Genomic DNA, 18,545 nt, shown 5'->3' on the forward strand with positions numbered 1-18,545 from the left:
CTTCAAGATGCTGTAGCTTCAAAGCGAAGCGGTCTTCACTGCTCGTCTCACACAGATCCCCTGTGTGTTTAGAACCAAATGAACACGCACTTTTAACGGATTTAGCGAGGTCTGTGGCGACATGAAAAAAACTAAAAAACAATAAAACGCTGGCACTGGTGAGTACATTATGATATTAAACTCTGGCATGGAATGTGTTAATGGTATACTGTATGGCCTACTATTTCTGTATTTTCTGGATAGATATAAGTTTGACACAGATAGGGATTGTAGGGGTGGCACACGAGCAAGATGCTGGCGCGATACAAGCCACGGCCAGTTTGGGTGACATGGGCAAATAGTGCATCATCTACCTTTTTGATAGGCTGACTGTCAGGCTCTGGCTGCATTTCGTCCTTTGATTGGGTTACAGTGCTGGGGACGTCATTTGCTGTTTGGCTTGGAAGTTTGCTTGGAGTTGACTGCAATCTCTGAAAACAGGAGGACAGTATGACTATAATGTGCTTAATAAAGTGTATTGTTTCGCTAGAATAATAGCATCAGTTAAGTGAGTGTTAAAATATACATTCACACATTTCAAAAGGTTGAAGTTTATAAAGATAATTTCTATGAGAAGACGGTCAATTTCCACATCAATGACAAGTATGGCATGCGTTACCTGCAGTGTGATGCGTCCATTGGTTTTGCCCAATGAGCACAATCCATTCTGACCTTCTGTGGTGTGATTGGTCAGTGCGATCAAGTAGTGGTTGCCGTTGCCATCGGTGACCAAGGTAGGTGCGCCATTGGCCTTGAGGAGGTCCAATGAAATGGTCTGAGTGGGGATGTTAGTGCCATTTTGTTGGCTGATGATAACTGGAGCCACCTGGAGAGAGGAACATAATAGGAAGCTACCATTAAAAGAACATTCCACTATAAAAGGAACTCTGATGTTTAAGTCTAGACTTACTTCAGTTACTATGCTCAAATGCTAGTTACTCTTCACCGCCAAAATGATTTTTTTTGCAAATAACATGGGTTGTCCCAGGCTCCAGCTCTTACCTGTTGGGAGGTGACTTGGTGTTGTTTCTGCGGAACCTTTTGCTGCTTCTTGCTGCTGGCCTGGCTGCTCCCCCCAGCTTTCTGCACTGTCAACGCCTGGGTCTGGTTCTGGACCTGCTTCAGCTGGATCAGGTTCCTCTGGTGGTTCTGATGGGCCTGCATGAGCTGATTTGGAGTCTGCTTGAGCTGGTTCTGCTGGGCCAGCTTCTGCTGAGCCACTTTCTGCTGGGCCTGGAGTTGTTTCTGCTGCGTCTGCTGGATAATGAGCTGATGCAGCTGCTGCTGCTGCTGGAGAAGGATCTGGGCTTCAGTCTTCTGTTGGCTCTGTTGTGGTCTTTGGGGGAGTGGCTTGGCCTCTGTAGTTTTTTGCTGCTGCGATGGCGTCTGAACTTGCCGTTTGAGTTGCGGCTGCTGTTGTTTTTGCAGGTCGGCCTGCTGGATCTGCAGGCGGTGGATCTGCTGGAGTCTTTGCAAGGTCTCCTGGGAGCACTGGGTCGGCTGGATCAGCTTCTTGCCCTGGGACTCGTCTGTCACCCCCTCCATGCTTTCCTCTGCCGTCTCCGGCTCCTTCTTGATTCTGACCAGCATGCCGTTGGGGAGCATCGGTGGCTGGATGGCCGAGGCTTTGATGGTAGTCTGCACTTTGACCTCGGGGGCTGCCGTTCCATTCCTCTCCCCTCCATCCTTCCCTGCAGTCTTCCCATGCTCCAGCTGAGACCTGAGGGTCTCCACCAGCTTCTGTTTCTGCCTCAGCATCCTGGTCAGCTCCTCAATCTGCTTGTCCTTCTCCTGAAGCATCTGGTCCTTTTCCAGAGAGGACGTGTCCATCGGCGTCCCAGCTGAATGTTCTGCCTTCAGCCGCGTGGGCGACGGGCCAGTGGTGGGCGAAGGCCTGGAGAGGCTACACGAGCTCCGACAAGAACCCTGATTCTCCTCTTTGACCTGGCAGAGAGGGTGGGACGGTGAGGGTATGCTGGATGAGTTCTGGGGTGAGTGGTGAAGAGTCAGCTGTGTAAGGGGAGAGCTCACCTGAGGGAGGGAAGAGAAAACAGGAAGAAAGGTTTATAGTGTGCCTGTATCATCAGTAGCATGACTAGCTGTGACTAATTTCATCCAACAAGGGAGAAAACAAGTTAACAGTCTATTCTTATAATTGCTGTTCAATTGCACATTGAAATCTAAAGTACAAGTTAAGTATCTACTGTATATATTATGTGCAGTAGATACTTGAACTTGTAATGCACCGAATGTGAGGCCATGTTGTCCCTGTTTTGTGTGTCAGTATGACATAGTTAGCCTATATCGCCAGCCTTATGAATAATGTCTAAATGACTCACCATCTCTCCAAACATGTCTCCATTACAGCTGGTCTCATCTGGACTCATGCCGGCCAGGGAGCGATCTGAAGGGCACGGAGACACCGGCGGGCTGGAGCTGGTGCTACCAAAACGCATGACTCGCCCCGGAACAGTAGTCTGAGACAATGAGAACGAAGGTATTCTAGTTCCGCTTTCTCCTGATTGGTGGGTGACAGTAGTGGCAGTGGAGGTCGGCGTGGATGTGGTGGTGGTAGCGGTATGGGTTGATACGCCATGTTTGGACACTGCAGTGGTGGCCACGCCACCTCCATTTTGTTCCTGGTAGTTCCGAAGTCTCTCTAAAAGGTCGTTCTTGGTGCCAGAGACGGTCAGACCACGCAGCTTCAGCTCCTGTTTCAACTCAGCAACCTGGGAGAAGAGAGAAAAGCTCATTAACCAAATCTATTTATTTGATTTTCTTTTTTTTGCACTTTTTTAAAATATATTCTTATTTTATTTTACGGCAGAGTTGTTGTACAGTTGTACATAGCTACAAAAGGAAGCTCATCTTCTAATGTCCCCTAGGATGGTGATGTTTTTAGCACTTTCTTTTTAGGTTCTTCAATAAATTACTACAAAGCAACTCCATTTCTCAGAGTATTTCCAGATTTTCCACACACTTTCATGTTTAGTTTTTTAAAGTGACCTTAAAGTGCTTAATGACACCATAATGAATCCCTAGTTTTCAGGATACAGTCCGAGATCCCAAAGTGAAGTGCAGGAAGAGTGTCTTTGTCTGAACTTACTTTGAACTCATCCAGATTGGCTGGCAGTGTGCCTGGTTTGGCTCCTCCCACTGGGGTTTGGCTCTGACGACTGGCTCCGCTCTGATTTGAAGGGGTTGGGGCAGTCGTCGTGGGAACACTGCGGGAGGGGGAGAGGCCGGAGTTGGTTGATGCAGGCTGTTCAGCTGGTGGTCTGAGGAGAGATGGAGAACGAACAGCCTTATAACTGACTGAATATTCCCTATGGACAGGGGTCACATAGCGATGAAACACAGCACAGTGTGTAACAGATGCCAGATATAAATTTATAAATGGTCAAACCAGAGTGCCAGGAAATACTTGTCCTTTGAAGACAAATGAGAATGCATAATAATTTAAGCCAAAAACCCACACAATTCTCCATGGAAGAGAAGAATGTTACAGTAGTGGCTTATACCAACAAATACTGATGAAGTGGGAATAAATGACAATCAATTTGACATCCATTTCTTTTTAATTGTGGTGAAAGATGTATTTTTTAAAAGGTAGGGTAAGTGATATTTTGTGGTTAAAACAAAGGTGTTTTGTTAAAAGGTTAAAGCACTATATTCTGATAGTAATCATTGCTATAGAGTGTTTGCTCAGTAACAGGGGTCTTCCCCAGCTCTTTAATAAAGTATTTCGTTTTTGGGTGGGTGGCTTTTTCAGCTTCAATTTGACAGTGTTCCAGTTTCAAATGTGTCTGCTCATTTCTTTGTGTCATCACTTCCAATTTCACTAGTTAATCCTTTATCCTCTGTGAGTTCGCTCTCCTGATTGGATCAAATTGGCATCCCGAACTGAAAATGTATTTTCTGTTTATTGAAGAGCTGGAGACATGGGGAGAGTCCTGTTACTGAACAAACTCTGTTCTCAGTAACTCAGTAATCAATGATTACTATCAGAAAAAAAGTGCTTCAACCTTTCAACATTTTTGTTTGTTTTAACCAAAAAATATCACTTATCTTACCTTTAACTAATAATTCAAACCGTTGCTATAGAACACAAGACCCATAGACCAAAAGACTGTTAATGGCAGAACAAAATCTTAGTTTAAAGATTATAGCATTACAGTCAGAGAGTGCTGAGTGAGCAGAGATCAACTCTTGTTAATACATTGCTCCTGACTGTTGAAGCAGACTCCACTCCATGCCCTTAGGAGACTAGGAACAAGCTACTTCAAGAACATTTAAACTGAACTTTCGGAATGACAAGACAAAGCAAGTTACTTCCTCACACCAGCATGAGACACATGGTAAAGCTAAAGGCCAATTTATAATAATGATAAAAACAATGTACTTGTCAGCATGAAGAGCTTTAATAATATATCTTTTTTCAATTCTGTTTTACCATCACCCCCCAGAAAATATATACCAGTAGTAACAAGTCTTGGCTGTCTTTAAAGGTTTAATGACATTCACTTTTACACCACATTCAAAGTCTTTGTCCTGGTCCTTCAAAACTGTACAAAAAGTTTTAAGTGAAAATTCCATTCCAGTGATCCATGGCAGGTGTTTTTCTCTCACATTTCTAAAGCCTTTTCAACTGCAATGAAAAAATAAATCTTTGCCTGCGGGTGTCGCTGGTGAGGGATTTTGCCTGTCAATCATCGCCTCTGCTCCGCCCCCCCCAAAGGAAAGGATAGGGGAGGGGAGGGGCGAGGAGGAGAGTGGGCGGGATTAATCGACTGTGACCTCACTGTCGAAGGGCCAAGCTCAGATTACTTTTCAGCCTAATTATTCAGAAAACCCCAGACCACAGAAAATCCACTGAATGTTCTAAGTTCAGGTTTTTTGGGTGTAATTGAGGTCATAAAACCCCAAATAAAACATTGAAAATAAAAAAAGTGAAAATGAATGTCATGATACCTTTAAAGCAGAGATGCGCAGAGACTGTTAAAGGATCATACCAACTAAATCACTAAATTCTAAGTTTCAGGTCATAAACCAACCCTTTAAACTCTCTCAGGTTGATATTTCTGTTATTGTGAAGAATTGAAATGGACAGAATCTTGTTTGTAAAACTTTTCTCCAAGGACAATCTTTGGCCAGACCTTTCAGCAGAAGGTTCACTGTGCTGGATTATGGTATTCTACAGTGTTCCATACACAATGATGTTCCGTACAGATCACCTTTTCCTGCAGATCACTAAATAAATACAGGTTGTGGATCAAATGTATCTGCGTTAAGACACTCACAGCATTTGTCCCTGTGAGATTTCAGTACGTTTACCAGGTGTGTCCACTGCGTTCGCAATTGGAGAGTGGGGGAGAGCAGTACTGCAGCAAAAACTGACATTTCCATTTCATTTGGGTACTGTACTGTATTCTGTATGAAATGATTAAGTTATCGGAGGTTGTTATATGTTCCCTTTTGTTGAATAAATGTTTTCAAACAGACAAAGTCACAGTGCTTGCCAGTGAGGCAGCACCAAGGCTAGGTAAAGACTCCACAGCAAGTCTGTCAGCAGATGCTTTTCTATGTAATCCTGCTATGTTTTCTAATATTTTTTTTTTTTGATAAACCGGTAATAGTTAATACATTTTGTGCCAATTTGCAAATTAACATGCAATTTTGCTATTCAATGTTGAAATAAAGTGGAATGCACTGTACGGAACATCATGTACTTTTTCCTACTATCATCAAAAATGACTGGTCCAAAACACATCCATCAAAGTGTACAGTAGATGGTAGAATTGGAATTTATCCAGAGATGCATCACACAAACATGCTCGTCTGGATCCTAACAATGGAGGAACAGTCACCGACACCGTTACTTTTCTCAAGCAAGTTTCAAGTCTCTGCAACCTGATTTGAGCATTCCATACTGAAACAAATGGAATAAGCACGGTGCAGCTTTGGTAAATGGTGGGGAGTGATGTGAAGCACAGCGCGGGACAAGTGTCACTCACTTGGGTGGTGCGGGCAGAATGGTGTGGTAGTTGTAGTGCTGCTGTTGTTGGTTGAGGATCTGGAGTTGGAGGAAGAGCTGCTGTTGCTGGAGGATCTTGGCGTAGGAGGAGTCCAGCAGAGGTGGAGGCTCCTTGTCGGCCTTCTGGTCTGGAGGGATGTACTGGTGGTACTTCAGCTTCTTGATCTGGACACAGTGAGTATAATAATGACATTATGTTTATATTACTACCACACTTCTTGGTATACTGCTTGTAAAAAAAAAAAGAATGATAAATGAAACGTGCTGCTTGTACTTCAACTTCACAAGTACAAGTACAATAACCAAACATGACGTGGTGAAATAGGGCTGGATTGTAAATAAACCACAGCCAAACACCATTGTCATTCTACTATTTACCATTATAATTGTACTTCTTATGTAACATGATATTCCTTACAACTAATGTGTAAGGGTCAACTAATGCTGACCTTGGGTTTGTTGTCCTTGGGTTTCTTGGGTCTCTGGGGAGGACGATCTGAACCGGATTTGGACTGAGCCTGAGAACAGAAAGGCAAAGAGAAGTGGAGCAGTGAGAAAGAGGTGGACATATGAGAAGATGGGCGGATAGAGCGAGAGAAACAGGAGGGTGCAGTAAAATAAACAAGAAGAGATGTAAGTGCAAAATGTATGCTCTGTACAAATTGTCCACAAATGGGGGTTAACTCTGGCATCCATATTTTGGGCGTGTCATTTTAGGAGAAACGTAAAAAAAAGTTCACATGTAGATTATTATATTATAATATCAAATATGGAAATAAGGCTCAACTGTAGGTAAGGTCAACTTTATTCATTGCTTCCTGTCCCCCCTCCCCCCTTCAAAACAAGCTCATGTTCCACGCTGGATTGTTTGGGTGCGAGAATAACAGTTACAGCAGCAGCCAGAATGTGGGAGGAGGGAGGGAGGGAGTGCCCTTTGTCACTGTGAATGTGTCAGTGTTTACTTATCGTCATTATACTGTATGTGTCAACATGTTGCTGCACGCTGCCCACAGACGGTGGAGTAGTTGGGACCACTGTCCCTGAAACATCACATGCACCTGCCTTCTCTACTGTTGCTTCCCTGTACTGTACGTCCGTCTTAATCTCTCTTTACGTCGTCCTCAGACGAGCCCTCCATTGGCGTCTCCAGTCATCTCGGTTCTCCATACATCTGGCCAGCTCCTTTGTGCTTTCTGCACCAGCATCTTTCCTTAGTACATCCACGTAGGTAGGTGTGGGACGTCCTCTTGAACGATGCCCGTGTGTTTCTTCCCACAGTACGAGCTTTTTGGCCGGGAATTCTCGGTGTCGGTGGCAGTGGCCGGCTAGTCTCCTCCTCTTTTCTGATACACTTGGTAGTGCCCCATACAGACGCTTGTTGGTAATGTGCTCGTCCTGGTTGATGTTCAGTACCACACGTAACATTCTGGTGTAGCACCCGTCCAGGGACTTCTGTAGGGCTTGCTTTAGTGTCCAGAATTCACAGCCGTGGAGGAGAACGGACTCCACGGTCACAGAGTAAGTAAACTGATCTTGATGCGTCGGGGGAGGTTGGATTTCCACACACTGGTCATGCCATTAAGAGCTCTCCAGGCAAGTGCTTTCCTCACCTTAAGGTCCTTTTCTGTGGAGCCGACCCATGCGCCCAGGTATTTAAAGTCACTGACCTCCTTTAGCACAGTGCCTTCTGTTGTTGTTAGGGGCAATTGTTCTTGGGGGATGTTATTATAGGTCATGACCTCAGTTCTCTTTGCATATAATAAAGAACCAGAATACGACTGGGAGAGGACAGAGAACATCGCTCGAATGTTCTTGCTACTGTGTCACCTGTTCCTGGCTGATCCAGTTACAGAGCAAATAACGTTTTTTGACTGTGAACTTCACTTACCTTGGTCTGTCCAGCAGGGGGGCGGGAGTGTGCCGGGGTCGCTGTCCCATTGGTCAGCTTCTGGGGAGGGGAGGAGTCTGAGCCATTGGTCACTGAGGGAGGAGGCGGATGCGGTGGTAGTAGTGGGGGGGCCTGGGTGAGGAACTGAGAAAATATCACACTGGTTAGTTGTTAAACCAACAGTGGATCATGGTGCTCAGCATTCATGTATTCACCAGCTATTCTTTCATTATGAAAAACTCAATATATTGCCTGAGACTTGCTTAAACCGTAAGCAGTGTCAATGGAGCTTATCCATACCTGTGTGGGGGACATGTCTCCATCTTGTGTAAGCATGGGACACGGGGACAGCTGAGGGACAGAGCCCAGCGGAGAGTCGTGATTGGTCAGCTGGTCCGGTGACAGGGCATCGCTGCTATCCTCATCCAATGAAGAGCTCTCTCCACCAGCTCCCTTTGGAGAATCTGTGAGAGGACGGAATTACTGAAATTTAGTATATAGCAAATGGTAGACCACGGCCAACCACATGAAACCAACAAATAACTCTAAAGAAATACAGTAGTAGACCTATGAATAAGAATGGCCCACTAGGATTACAATGGGAAATCACAGACCAAATTTTGGTTATTCCTGGCTGCAGTTGGTAAGTTTGTCAACCTCACTACACATTTTCTACTGATGAATTTGGGATTTACCAGTCAAGGTAGTTCCTTTACCTGCTCACAATTTGCATTAATATAACAAAAGATTGGCAAAGGTTAACGATTGGCAAATGACCGTTATACATCTACCACAGTGTTTCAAAAGTCTGCTTTCTAGTTTCTACATGTAGTAGATATTGTGACATTGATTGTGACATGATGAGTCTCCTACCAGAGACTCATCATTGACTGGTCATCAAATTATTGGCTTAGGAATGTCACAAAAACAAAGACAATCTCCATGAGTTCAAGGCTCCATGGGGGAGTAATCTATAGGAGTTTAGTTTTCCATATCCATAACCCATGCGTATGTTTGATCCTCCAGAACAATAGGTAATCCAAGAGTATACGACACAAAATGCAGGATTTTTTTTAGAGTGGACCTTTGTTTGATGTTTGTTTATATCATTTGTATATTTGTTTGTTTTAACTTTAATTATTTATTTTATTTACGTAATGTTTTTGTTCATTGTACAGCACCCTATAGCTCTTGTTTTTAAAGGCACTGTATAAATAAAGTTTACTCACTTGCATACACATATATGTGCGTGTGCGTGTCTGCACACACACTGCGTTTCAACACATATACCCCTGTTTGAATTTTGCAACTGCAAGTATATGTGTGGTCAAGTGTTGCGTGTGTGTGTGTGTGTGTGTGTGTGTGCACATACACATACAGTCTAAACAAGTTTTCACAAGTGTATACCATTGTTTGTATTTTCATCCTTGTACCAACCATCAAAAGATGCTTCAGTGTTCGAATATTTATGTGTGGGTGTTAAATGGCTTTGTGTGAGTGCGATTTGCCTGTTTTGTGAGTGCATTTGACAGTTTAATGTTCTCCTACCCAGGGGTGAATTCTGTAGGGAAGGCAAGACCGGCAAGATGTTTTTGTGAACCAGCTCGATGGGACCCGGCCTGTGTGATATCTTATCGTTGAGGTCATCGGCCAGCCGGGCTCTCTTCAGCTGCAACTGCTTAGCCTGCAGGGATGGCTCTGCGGACGTCTCTGCTCAGAAGACAGCAAGGCAAGCCATCACATACACATTCACAACATAAAGGCCTCTTCAATACTTGGATGTTGTGCAACTGAAAGTGCATTTCATTTTGTTTAGTTATTAAATGTGTGGCATTAACCCATTAAGACCTGAAGCCGATTCTACAAATGTCTTCTAAATCCAAACAGTTTTCTGAAAAACTTATGTTTCTATATCAGTGGTGCACAAACCTTTTCATGTCAAGGACCCCCAAAATTATATGTATTTGGCCACCGACCCCATCTCACAATATTTTGTTCCAGGGACCCCCAGAAGCAAAGATTTGAGTTAAAAATGTTGGCCTTAAAATAATATATATTCAAAGATTTGCACACATTTTCACGATCTTTCAAAAATAGCAGATCTACAAGCTCAAAGTGCGGCACTCTGTGCCGTGCTATGAGCTTGCATATCTGCTATTTTTGAATAGCCAAAGTGTAAAATAATGCTTTTTTGCTCAAATTAAAAAGTGACACAGATGCGTTCCAGGTCTTAATGGGTTAATACCAATTAATTGAGTGAAATTAAAACCGTAAACTGTCAGCATTTCACAATGTTTGTCTAAATTATCCCCATTGGATGATCATCGTACTTCACGTCACTGCATCCTTCTAAGGTAAGGCCTTCCAGTCTAAAGGACCTTTCACACAGAATACGACAATGGCACAGCGCTGCCGCTCTGGAATCCATTATTTCCATTGGCTTGAGCCATGCATCACACAAAGCGCACACGCAGCGAGCTCCGTTCATCCCACAGAGCCAGTTCTGCTTACCAAAAGTGGCCCACTGGGCACTCACATTCCATGCCTGGCTCCAAGCCAGGGAGCCAGGCCTCTTACCCATTTGACATGGTAGATAGTGATGTAATACACTGATGTAGTCACTCTAGGGGTTTTGAAAACTGCTTATTTTGCGCTGTCCTCTGCGAGTCCCCTGAACAGTGCCCTGCCCAACGGTGGGCGCAGCACAAACCGCACTCTGTGGGAAAGCCCATAGAGTAAAGAGTGTAATTCCCTAGCTGACCTGAGGGAGGCGCTGTGCGAGTCTGACACTCACCCTCCAGGATGTGCATCCTGACGAGCTCCGAGCGCTCAGGACGACTTCTGATCTTCCTCTTCAGGTAGTCTTCAGTCTGAGGACGGAGGTGGTCAGAGGGTTATGAAGGTTACAGCAATGACAGCTTGCATGAAAATCACTCAATCAAAATGCAACATTAAGCATAACAATATTATTAAATATTCAGGGCGTGTGTGCGGGAACGTTTGCTATTTGCACAGAGATCAGCTGAAGAATGTCTGAGACATGGGGAGGGAAGACAGATGTAGGAGGAATAGGGAACGACGAGGAGGGAATAAGAGTGATGAGAGGAAATAACAGGAGATAAAGGCCATATAGAAGAATGAGGGTTAGAAAAAAGTGACATTAGAGGTGGAATGCAGAGGACAGCTGGGAGCAAAAAGGGTTTGCATTTCAGAGACATATCAGTTGACAACACACACTTCCTCCAACAAGTTGTCAATGTCAATTCAGTAGGGAATAAAAATGTATATTGATATTCTGATGGCAATTATAAATCATGATTTGGGGAAGATTTTTTTTTCTGTTGCACCTTTTGCCTCGTACAGCAACATGTTGGCAATTTTCAGATACATTTGCCATTGAATAGTAAATGAAATGCGAATAAATGAATGCCGCAATGTTGCTTTAGTCCCATTTGACTGCAGCCATTTATGCAAACCTACTTATAGGTTTGCATAAATGAAATGCAACCGGTTACATTTCTATACACTCACCCTGGCTCTCTCCAGACTTCTCCTCTGCTCGTGAAAGGCTGCCGGGCTCTTCAGTGCTGTATTGGAGGACAGTAACGACACAATAAAAAGACGAGAGGGAGAGAGAGAGAGATTATGGGGACTCTAATGGAACATGCTCTGAGCTGGTGAGAACAGACGGCGGCTATAGAGGAACACACATTGAAAACAGAACTGGCTAGTACAGAACAAGAAGGTAAAGGGACGGGTCCGCTGGTGGTGAAAAAACAATCACACACTCAGATGTGCCAGAGTTATGTTTGGTCAGAAGCTGTGTGTGTGAACATCTTTCAGCAGCAGAACATCAATATCATTATTGATCGATACTGTTCACATTAACCACTTAGGCTCACATCACGTAGCGACACGTTGTGAGCTTGTAGATCTGCTATTTTGGAAATAATGAAAAGATAATAGGGCTCAAGTGGTTAAAGGAGTAGTTCACCCAAAGAAAATGATATTTTCTATCAAGTACACACCCCATGAAGCCTTGAATTCATGGAGATTTTTGTTTTTGTCCCATTCCTAAGCCAATAATGTGATGACCGGGTCATCGGTCAATAGGAGACTGGACACTCCGCCAGTCATCAAAGTATTGGCTTAGAATTAGAAAATAATCTTCAAAAAAGGCTTCATGGGGTGTGTAATTGATAAGTCTACTCTTCAAACTTGTTACCTGTTATGTCATTGAGAATCATACAAATGGAAAAACAACATACTGCTACTACTTCTAATGGTACTGATGGTACAAGGACAAGCGTACAACACACAGAGCTTGACTCTGCTCGACTTTGCAGAGAGCAAATGGGAGTCTGATACAGGGAGTCAGGGAGGGAGGGGTGGCAGAGAGACTCCCTGTCTTCATGGGATCTTGAAAAGGGGAGCAGGTGAGGAAAGAGACAGTGACCTGATGGATAAGACTGGCAGCAGGAAGGAAGATCTACATTTATCACCATCACGCACCCATGAGCTCAGTCTACCTGCTGAGGCGTGTGTGTGTGTGTGTGTGTGTGTGTGTGTGTGTGTGTGTGTGTGTGTGTGTGTGTGTGTGTGTGTGTGTGTGTGTGTTTGCACGAGCGTGCATGGGAGCATAGGTGAGTTATTGTGTTTTGTTTCTTTGGCCTATCTTTTGTTTATTTTGCAGTGAGATAAGCCCTAATGTTTGCTTTTAAATTAAATCACACCTGCACAAATTTAGAATCTATTTCTCCTTCCCATCTTCTGTTATCGCAGGGTTTATCACTTCACTTCTGTTTTTAGTCACTATCAACACACATTCTTTATGGAAGAAGTGGAGCTGAGAAAAATAAATAATCTGTGTTTCAAGCTCCACTGAGGGATACATCTGGGTTACTGTATGTCAGACGGTCAGCTCTGATGGAGAGCCGGTAGGCTCGAAACGTCACGTCCAATGGCGGTGTAAAGGAACCAATACATTTTTAAGCTTTGGAATACGAGTGTGCAGACTTTATTCTTTTTAGACAGTCGGTATAAACCTCAGAGAAAACGACACAAACAGAAAAGTGAGGGCCCTGCTGCATGCGTCAGGTCAGAACATTTGAAAAAGTACTGTACATAGGGCTGTCACGATTACAAAATTAAGTTGACCATTAATTTTTAGCACAAATAATTGCGATTAGCGATTTAATTGTGTTTTTCGCATTGGAACATATGAATTACAAATGTAATTTCTGTTTTTGTAATCAAAATGTGGCACAGTGCAGATAACTATAAATATAAAATCTAGAAATGACTGACATATATAATCATTTATACTTATATTTTTGTGGAAATGGCAGATCTACAAGCTCACAATGAGTCACACGTTGTCAGCTTGTAGATCTGCTATTTCCGTTTGTTTTTTAATATTTTAAAATGTGCAATTATGTAATATTTGTGACAGGCCTAATTGACAGGCCTAATTGTGACAGCCCACTGCTGTTGGGACAAGAACAGAGCAACATTGAGTTAAAAACAAAACAAAATGTGTTCTGGAATCTGCACTCAATACAAAGCATACATACAGCAACCTTCTTCCAGACAACAGAAGAAACCATTGTGAGGAGAAGTCTACTGTCTTAGTTAACCCTCTATCTTGTGTCAAACAAAACACACATACACACTCTGCAGGCTTTCTATACTGTACATGACTCATGTGACCCTGAACACCTAATTATCTCCAGGGCCCTGGCCCATCCCTTTTGCTATGCTTTCAATATGTTTTGTATCACTCAGTTTCTTTGTGGCAGTTAGCAATAATTGGCAGTGCTAACAGCTTGTAGCCTATTTATTCAGTTATGTTTTGACTGTGTGCGACAGTCTGTCTGCCTGTCTGTGTGTGAACAGAGAGTCACCTGTGGGCCAGTCTAGCAGCAGTCGAACCAGCAAAAGGGGCACATGTGTAGGTCATGATCTCTCATCCCGGCCCACTGATGTCTTCCACTCACTTCTGATTTGGGCCATGCCCCCAAGACTATTACAGTCTACAAATAAAGTCATTGTTCAGAAGTCCAAGTTCTTACCACATGCTTAAAAGAACACAGGAAATATGGCATCCTCGTGCCCTTTACGGACAGCTGTAGCGATGTAGCAATTTGGCTACCACAGTATTCAATAGCATTACAGGATAAATGTACAGTTCACTACAGTAGGGTGACTTCTACCATGGTGACTACTATAGGAGCACCTAACAATTCATTGGTTTATACAGTAGTTCACACACAAGTCCTTCTCGAGGCCAAAATGTTTCACAGCCTAGATTCCTCTTGCTCTCTAAATGTAAATGTAGTTCATATGATCTTTACAGTCCAATAACTCACCAGGGCCTTGACAGTTAAATAGGCTTTGCTGTACTTTGCTGTGGTCTGGGGCAATAGCCAAAACAAGGGCTGTTTGTAAAGCCCTCTGCTAGGACAGAGACATCAGGCTCTGTGGTGGTAATCTCTTACAAAGTCCTCTGTCTCTCTCCATCACACACTTCCTCGCCATTCCTTCTAGTGTCTCTCTCCCCCTCTGTCCCTGTGTTTTTACTTATCTATTAAGCCTAATTTACTGGACGTACTGGAAGTATACTAATAGGCTGAAAATGATTATAAAACAAATTATGATTTGTTTTATAACCCTGTGAGAACTTCTGGCAAAACACCTTTGGGTCCTGACCCAAATAGTTGAAATAAGGAGAAACATTTTCTATAACTAGCAACTGCTTTACCACCAAATGCTGGAAAGCACAATAGGTTACCCAGTACAAACATGTCCTTGACTGTCTGAATATCTTCCACATTCTTTCATAGCTAGCCCATTCTTTTAGGCAAGTGGCCAAGTCCGTGGCTGATGAACCAACTTGCTCAACCTAGAGGGAAATTTCCACCAGCTAGCAAATTAGCAACGCTGTGGTTGGTGAGTAGGTCTTCACTACTACTACACTTTGGCAAAATAATCAGCCATTGTTTTGAAAACCTTCTAATTCTGTCCCCAACTACGGTCTAGCTCTGCAACAAAGGAACATGGTTGCTTTCTTAAAACAAACACAACTCCTAAAACTGAATGAGAGACACACTGCTTCTTGTCTTCAGTCTAGCAGAACTCTGAAACAGGAAGTACATACTGGAGAGGAGGAAGCTACAGTAGCTGCCTTGTTTGATAACACAAAGTGACAGACAGAGAACACGAGCGACACACACACACACACACACACAAATGCATACATACATTTACAGACAGATGAGGTAAAAACTATCACACACACAGATACAAATGCACTGATAAAGACCCAAGACATCGTGCAAGAAGCAACGCAAAGCTCAGGCTAAACTGGCCTACATCTCGTAGATCTGCAGATATTCGTGAAAGTCTGACACACTTTCCTAAATGAATGATGTACAGATAGCAAAACAAATGCCCTGCTTAACGCATGAATTAATAGGGTCACACATGTACTGTAGATCAGAGATTATTATGTAACAAAGTGGAAGCAACATAGTAACGGGTTAATAGTTTGACCTCAGCATGGTGCAGCAGCACACAATTTCTGCATGGATCTAAAGCTACAGCTTTACAATATCACCATGATACTGACTCTCAATTACAATACCGTTTACTGGCCTGTTTTTGGTATAATTACATTAACCCATTAAGACCTGAGGCTGATTCTACAAATGTCTTCCAAATCCAAACAGTTTTCTGAAAAACGTATGTTTTCAACCTTTTCGAGACCCCCATCTCAAAATATTTTGATTCAAGTTAAAAATATTAAGCTTTAAAAAATATATATATATTCAAAGATGTGCACGAATTTTAAGATTTTTCAAAAATAGCATATCTACAAGCTCATTGCGCAGCACGAAGTGACGCGCTATGAACTTGTATATCTGCAATTTTTAATAGCCAAAGTATAATATAATGCTTTTTAGCTAAATGACACGGATGCTTTCCCGGTCTTAGTGGGTTAATATATTAATGAGCCAAATGGCCATGGGTGGCATGCCTGTAACATCACTCTAATAAACATTGTAACCATTCCTCATGTGATGGTCCTGTGGTATTGTAATATCTAGTTGGCAGGTAAACTGAGGTGTCTAGGCTCGGTACACAGTCAAATCCAGAGTTACAAAAGGATAAATTAACACTAAATTAACAATTTTACTGTATGGTCCGTTTCCTCTGCCCTACTCATCCCTATGGTCAACACGTAGACTGAAGACATAAGAGAGTGTGCAGAGTGTGTGTCTGCATGCAATGCGAACAATGCATTCCCAATTCAGCTGGTCGTCAGTCATGTCTGACAGTGAAAGCAGAGAGATGATCAAATAAGAGAGAGACTTACGTGGCATGATCCCTTGGCTGACCAGTTCCTCGCGAGTGCGTCTCTGCTGAAGTTTGAGCTGGAGCACTGCATGGGGAGAGACAGGACGGGCAGCAGGGCAAAGAAGAGGGGAAAGACAAGGGAGACGAGGGTCAGTGAACGTTCAGTAAAAAACGATGGCAGCAAAGTAGCGTTTCCAGGTGTCTACGCTCTGCCCCCCCCCCCTGCACCGTCGTCCTATAGTCTACTAGTTGTTCCAGTCCATCCACGTGGGAGAGAGAGTCCAGATTAATGTAAATAAACACACTGTAAAGACGGTGTTCGGCTGAGAAGAAGTAAACCTGGTCTTTCTCACTCCCTCTCTCGCTCTCTCTCACATACTTATTTCCTCCTTTGGTTCTTCTCTTTTTCCTCTCTTTTTTGTAAATGCTACATCAGAGGGTGTGAGCTGTGCAGCAGACACTTCCTGTTTCAAAACACCTTTTTTTCAGTGTCAAGTGCCAAGTCTCTCTTTGTATGTGTGTGTGTGTACATGAAGATACTCATCAATGAGTTGTGAAAGAAAGTGAGGGAAGGGGACGAAATGAAAGAAAGGCAGAGGCAATGAGAAAGCAAATAATATTAGAGAGAAACCCGTCAGCTTTGAGATAAAGTGGGGAAAAGGAAATGGGCCCTGTTGCGCTGTCATTTCAAAACAGGAAGTACTGGTTACATAACTGGAAGGCTGTGTGAGATGAAAATTATAATATCTGCAGTTCTATAACACATAATGCCGTTTGGTGGAAGCTTGTGGTGGAAGTGCCTTACATTACTGTAACTGCATGTATATCTAGCATGGGATGGGTGGCCTCAGTGGGAATGGAATCCCTAACCCTGCGTATGGTTAGAGCCACGTTAACACGATAAGCTACGCTACAACGTGGCTCTACGGGTGCATCGATTCTACCAGCATAAGAGTTCTAGTGTGCCTCAATGGGCATGTCTCAAAGCAAAAACAGCCTTTGGTCTCTTTTTGACTTAAAACTTTTGTTCTAGCCTCATTACTGAATGATAATTAAATTAAAATGAAAAGAAAAGACAAGGTGGTCAGTTGGCTCTCATGCATTGAAGGAGGCATGAGCTCAGCCCTGGCCTCCCTAGGTTGGCAGAGGGAAGGTAGTGCCCAGGATTACATAGACAACTGGCACTGGGTGTAAAAAATGGGGTTACAAAATCGTGGGATAAAATTTTAAGAAAAAAAAAAGTGTATTCATAATAAACAATACTATAATACCTCAATATTAGTTGTGAACCAGTTATACCAACACTTAACTTCCACAAAGATGGTTAAAAAAATGCAAACATGCAGGATTGAGTAAGCTACCGACAGTACACAGTGTTTTCATCAGTTATGTATTGCAGCATCAGTCTTAGTGCAACACCATCAGGGTTTAGGGAAGTTGAGTATAGCCTTTTATTAAACCCTACATAACTGCACACTGAGCCAGAGCACATTGAAATGGTGACCATATACTGTACTTGCACTGTGCTTATTAGCAATATCACAAGTCCTACTTTCTATTTTAAAACATGAACACAAGGGGCGCTCGGGCGGAGCAGTGGTAAATTCCCTGCCTACCACCACAGAGGTTGAGGGATCGAATCCACCGCGGTGGATTGCTTTGTCGGACGTCTACACGAACACAATAGGCCCGGGGGGGGGGGGGGGGGGGGGTGATATTTGTCACTGCATGTACTCCTACGGGCTAGGGTGGCACCTGTCAGCAGGGAGTGTTGGGCGGGAGGAGTAGCCCTTCCGGTGGGGTCTCCTCACTGGTAATGTGTGTGGGGAGGAATTCATTGGCATAACGACTAAATAGGGGGTAAAATGTTTTTGGCTACTCTAAAATAAATAAAAAACATGAACACACGATACATGCTAAAGGTGCTATATTATGGGAAACCTCTTTCACAGAAGTTGACAAAAACAGGATAAAATAGCCTGTCAGTGTTTTTACAATTGCTAAAAACCTTGGTCACACTTTATCTTCAGAGCTGAGGCTCTTATTTATCTGTACCAGCTGTATCCATGAATGAGCATGTATGATATGTTTTTTGTGTGCATTTGCATGTGTGTGTGTGTGGGTATGGTATGTGTTCGTGTGCATGAGTGTTTATGATGATATCTGAGTGCACGTGGCTACGTGTCTGTGGTTCTTTTCATGTGGTTGTGTTTATTCAACAGTGAATCT

General features: G+C 43.2%; 2 protein-coding genes across 5 annotated transcripts in view; one reads left to right on the plus strand and one right to left on the minus strand.

Moving 5' to 3' along the window:
• LOC308104573 (arf-GAP with dual PH domain-containing protein 1-like) overlaps positions 1–18,545 on the plus strand; it is a 296,968-nt gene that overhangs the window by 101,663 nt on the left and 176,760 nt on the right. The gene's annotated exons all lie outside the window — the stretch shown is intronic.
• Positions 1–18,545, minus strand: part of mrtfab (myocardin related transcription factor Ab) — a 57,320-nt gene that overhangs the window by 4,689 nt on the left and 34,086 nt on the right. For all 4 annotated transcript variants that reach the window (XM_080456377.1, XM_080456379.1, XM_080456376.1 and 1 more), the window contains 13 exons: positions 16,336–16,401; positions 11,493–11,548; positions 10,756–10,831; positions 9,510–9,671; positions 8,262–8,425; positions 7,962–8,105; positions 6,523–6,591; positions 6,054–6,238; positions 3,146–3,317; positions 2,379–2,768; positions 1,042–2,070; positions 659–865; positions 354–470 (listed from right to left, as the gene is read on the minus strand). In XM_080456377.1, the coding sequence (XP_080312503.1) occupies positions 354–470; positions 659–865; positions 1,042–2,070; positions 2,379–2,768; positions 3,146–3,317; positions 6,054–6,238; positions 6,523–6,591; positions 7,962–8,105; positions 8,262–8,425; positions 9,510–9,671; positions 10,756–10,831; positions 11,493–11,548; positions 16,336–16,401 (2,837 nt within the window). The remainder of the gene's footprint in view (positions 1–353; positions 471–658; positions 866–1,041; positions 2,071–2,378; positions 2,769–3,145; positions 3,318–6,053; positions 6,239–6,522; positions 6,592–7,961; positions 8,106–8,261; positions 8,426–9,509; positions 9,672–10,755; positions 10,832–11,492; positions 11,549–16,335; positions 16,402–18,545) is intronic.

This window comes from Gymnoscopelus braueri, assembly GCF_963280865.1.
Source record: "Gymnoscopelus braueri genome assembly, chromosome: 17".
Classification (NCBI taxonomy): Eukaryota; Metazoa; Chordata; class Actinopteri; order Myctophiformes; family Myctophidae; genus Gymnoscopelus; species Gymnoscopelus braueri.